Genomic DNA, 4578 nt, shown 5'->3' on the forward strand with positions numbered 1-4578 from the left:
ATTCAAAGCACGTAAACTTTAGATTTATAAATTAATTTTATAAATTTTATAGATTTAAACTAAATCCAGTGTGAGAAACGATGAAAGATAAAATAAAAAAAATAGCAAATGCATTGAATTGGGTTTGCTGTTGTCTTAATAAAAGAGGCAGATACATTCCCTGTAAAATTGAACCAAAACGTTTATCAGGTCATAATGAAGAAGTATTGGAAATTTTTAAAACAAATACTAAAATCAATAAATAAATTATTTTTACTATATATTCTTTTCAAAAATATTTTTTTTTAATTTTTTTTTATAATTTATAGTGTGGTTGATATTTTATCAATTTTCGACTATTTTTTATTCTTAATTTTCAGTTATTTTCAATTATTTTATCCAAAACTATAAAAAATCATTTAAAACTGTAAATTTTGAAAGAAATTTAAAAACTATAGTTTAATATTTAACAAAATAAAAATAAATCCCAAAAGTTTGATAAAGAAAGAAAAAGAAAATAGATATTTCTGATATTTTTCCAAAAGTGTCGCTGTGCCCATATGATCCATACGACAACTTCAACTCCCAAATTCAATGTCTCCAAAACCATATCAATCTCTTATTTTAACTGAATCTGGCGTTGGTTTTTGTGGACCTTTAGGTTCTCAATTTGCCCCAGCTTCAGTCCTTTTCAATTGGAAAATTTCATGTGAGATGGACTGAAACTTGCTTATATTATTATATTTCATGATCTGTTAATTTTATTTTTATTATTTTCTTAATGTCTGAAAGTGATGCCCTAACAGAACCTTTTTAGTCATGTGCTTAGAAGCTCATCTTCTTAATGAGCATTCAATGCTCTGCCTCCATCAAGGACTCTGCTTAGTAGTGTAGTGTCACCTTTGTAGCAATTATTAATTGCCATTTCATATTTTATGAAGGACACAATATTTGAAAAAACTTGTCTTTTCTTGTGGATTTCTAGGGCAGACTCAGCCTCAGGACAGGACCCCAGTTCTTGTAAAAGTCCATCTGCTTTATGCAGCACCTTCAATTTGGGTTTGACTATGTCCAAGATGTTATCTGCCTAAGTACTGCAGCAGTATCTACTAAAGCATGTGGGTCAAATTGCAGCCCTATTAATGATCTTGGATACCACCTTGGATGGATGGATGATTTTTAGAAGAGTGTTTTTGAATTTTTACCATGACAGTTAAAATGAAGCTTGTCAACTAAGGTAATTATGGAGAAATACCCAAGTCAGGCACTCAATTAAACCCAGTAGAGGAAAAGAGATTTTGCACTCAGGAGACCATCAAGATTCAAGAAACAGGGACTGTATGGGATTTAGAACAAGAAACACCAGTTATTAATTGAATATCAGTTACATGAGCATTAGGGGGACAAATAATGATTACAGTAGCAGAGTAAGGCATACAACTTAAAAAGCCTGGCATCTGTTGAAAATTAAATACAACAATAAACCTACTCTCTTCTTATATCATCTCCTGTGTGGATTGTGTAGTGATCTTTGAGATCCTTGGAAGAGGTCCAGCAAAAAGTTCTGTAAATCATCGGCACTGTACTTAATGTGCTTGTCACTGATGTGATTGCTGTTTCTTCCAACAAATGTTCTATAGGCCTGTATCACTTTGAGAGATGTTGAAATTTGCAAATCTTCTCGAAGCTGAGCGTCAGGGATAAGCCATGCTGTCTGTGTCCTGTAAACCTCCTCAAAAGCAAGATAGAAATTCCGAAACCTCTCCTTGAGATGGGTTTTTGAGACAGAATCTGAATTGCTATTTCCTTCGTCCCTTAACAAAGAGAGGACTGAACTCCAAGTGGATCTTTCATAGTTCATCGCATGCTGTTGGAATTTCCAGTTGTGCTTCCGTGTCCAGTCATCTCCAAATATATGCCTAAGCTCTGAATTCTTAACCTTTTGAGCCATGTAATGTATGTTGTTCATCATGAATACCTGCTGCAAGGAAGGATCCCTATACAACTTGGCCTTATCTTCCAGGTTGCATTCTAGAATTGAAGCAACTGATCGGAAGTGAAGAGACATTGAGGACGCATTATATGTATTTCTACTCGCGTTCTCTTCTTCACCTGGTGGACTATTGTCAGGGGACAATGAAATGCGATGCTCTCCATCACGATCCTTGAGGAGAAAATGGAGGGTCTCACGGTAGTCAGTTAGTGTGTTGAGATAATTCATGACATACCTAGTGAGATGGTGAATTCCCCCTCCTGCAAAAGGGTTTGGTGACACATTTGTTGCAATAGCATTCTCAAATTCATGAAATGCTGCCTTCACAGAGTCTCCCAATTGCCTTAGAACCTCACGACAATCAGTTCTAACACAAAAGCCAGCCTCATTCGAGTATAATGAGTCTATATCTGGAAGAAGATCTGCAAGAACTTCATACATATCTAGAATAGGAAACAACTTCTCTGGTTTGTGGGGGCCTATAGATACAGCTTCACCAAAATTCAGTAGCTGCAAAATCGAAGCCTTTGAAGCCTCAGTAAAGCAAACCAGATTAACTGTTCCAATTTCTCCAAGGATTTGTTCAGCCAGCCATTTTTCACTCGCAAGATATACCCGCACAAAGATCTTCATTGCTCGAACCCATCTCTTGATCTTGGAATTTAAGCTGCCCCACTCCAATTTCAACACATCCTCAATGCTGAATTTCTCCATTTCAAGGATAAATAGACACTCATCCAAGGCATCCCTTCTGACATTAATATATGCCTGGGAACATTCATGATCATAACTGGAAATGAACATCAAATTTGCAATACATCTGAGTTCAGAAATTACTTCTGGATGAACCAAATCAATGATGTAATCCTCTGAATTTCTGCTAATACTATCTCTGTGCATTGATTCCTCAACCGAGTCATCCCCGAGTGAGATTACAGAGCTAAAATCAGCAGTATCCTCTTCACTTGAGCGAAAAGAGACGTGTTCTGGCTCAAAAGGTTGCCTGTTTTGAACAAGCATGTGCTTGAACTCTTCCTCAAGCCTTGCCATTGCTATTTGAAGGGTATCGTGTGCCCTTCGCAACAACTCCTTTTCCCCATCATCTTTATTCAAAGACAAAGCCTCCAACTTTTCAGTCAACTTTCTTGCCTCATCGGCAGCATTTAGATACTCGGCAGCTTCATTAGGACCTGAATCCCATATCACAGATTGATCACTCTCCCAACTCATAATCTTCTCCTGAACAACATTTAAACGTTCCTCAATCTCACTTACCCTCTCAACTTTGTCTTCATTGATTATGGTTATGTTAGACAATTGGGAACCCAGGTCAGCCAAGATTTTCTTAGCATCATCAGTAAGGTTCTTTTTTGACCCCAACGCCCTCGCAATGTGTTTCGCCGCTGCAATTAAGTCTTCTTCTCTTTCGAATTCTGGAAGCACAGAACCATATTCCCCCATAGCTAAAGATTCACGAAGATCAAACCCCAGCTGATCCCTTTGTTTGGTTAACAGTCGATTGTGTTAGATTCCTTTTCCACTGGCTTCTAAACTCCAAGCAATAGACTTCAATTCCCAAAATTGAAATTATTAATTGCTAGTCTCAAAAGATGCATCCCGTGAAAAGGAAAACTATAAACTGATCAAGTAAAGAAAACAATATTACAATTGCATGAGCTTAAACATAACTAAATTCTTGCAGTTGCAGTAATTAGCAAGAATCATCACAATCAGCGAAACCACTCAACTAAATCCATACTGAAACAAGAACAAGAACAAAAACAAAGCAAAAACAATTAAACCCAGTTCATCTAATAACAAGCACAATTAATAACTTTCACAAGAAACACTAAAAAGAGATACCAAACAGAAGACAAAGGCACAAGATCGCAACAACAACAAAGAAAAAGAGCCACGTATCACAAAAGGGTAGTATTAAAGAACTGCCATAAACAAACCAAAGACGGATATTAAAATGAGAAAAGAAAAACAACACAAAACAAAAATCTTGAACCAAACCTGATAAAAAGCTGAGGAAGATCTGAAAAGAAAAGGGCATCAAAAGAAAGAAACTGGAGATAGAAAAAAGAAAAAGAAAAAGTTAAAGAAAATGTACGGTGCGTACAAAGACGAAACCAAAAGGAAGGTCCCTTTTTCTTTGTTGTCTCTCTTTTCTTTGTATGGGCAATCTGTCTCTTTAATTTGCCTTTGGAAAAAAAAAAAAAATCTGTCTCCTTAATTTTCAAAGATGTAGGATGCTTTTGCTTCAGCTTCACTGTAGTATTATTAAATGTTAATGTTGTTGCTGTTGTTTTGTGACTATTGACTAAAGCTACGAATGTTGTTAAAAAAACTACCATTGACTAACTAACTGTGTCAATAGTCCACCCCAATTTCAAATACTACGTGTCACTTACCCATGCTTTTCTTTTTTTCTGCTATTACTACTGGGGGTAATTATGTAAATTACTTCAACATTAATGCATGAACTGAGTGATAAAAAGATCCACTATCTAAATAAATAATGTGGGGTAGTTGATAATTTTATTTATAAAAATAAAAAGAAATTTTAATTTTAATTTTTTAATAATGTAATATATATATTT

General features: G+C 35.5%; 1 protein-coding gene across 3 annotated transcripts; it reads right to left on the bottom strand.

Annotated features, from left to right (window-relative positions):
• Positions 1–1300: 1300 nt before the first annotated feature.
• LOC8289592 (exocyst complex component EXO70E2) lies at positions 1301–4255 on the bottom strand. Of its 3 annotated transcripts, none has more exons than XM_002527567.4 (2): positions 3992–4255; positions 1301–3538 (listed from the first exon to the last, which is right to left on the bottom strand). In XM_002527567.4, exon 2 carries the CDS (start codon positions 3431–3433, stop codon positions 1481–1483), a length of 1953 nt encoding a protein of 650 aa, XP_002527613.1. In that variant the 5' UTR covers positions 3434–3538; positions 3992–4255; the 3' UTR covers positions 1301–1480. The 3 variants fall into 3 exon arrangements, with proteins under 3 accessions (XP_002527613.1, XP_015579932.1, XP_048230544.1); XM_015724446.3 differs by having other exon boundaries at positions 1301–3611; XM_048374587.1 differs by lacking the exon at positions 3992–4255 and adding an exon at positions 3639–3656.
• Between the last annotated feature and the right edge of the window lie 323 nt (positions 4256–4578).

Source organism: Ricinus communis, chromosome 5 (genome assembly GCF_019578655.1).
Source record: "Ricinus communis isolate WT05 ecotype wild-type chromosome 5, ASM1957865v1, whole genome shotgun sequence".
Classification (NCBI taxonomy): domain Eukaryota; kingdom Viridiplantae; phylum Streptophyta; class Magnoliopsida; order Malpighiales; family Euphorbiaceae; genus Ricinus; species Ricinus communis.

Bases quoted from the DNA above. Each gene is read 5' to 3' on its own strand.
- LOC8289592 (XM_002527567.4), bottom strand. From the start codon at position 3,433: ATGGGGGAATATGGTTCTGTGCTTCCAGAATTCGAAAGAGAAGAAGAC.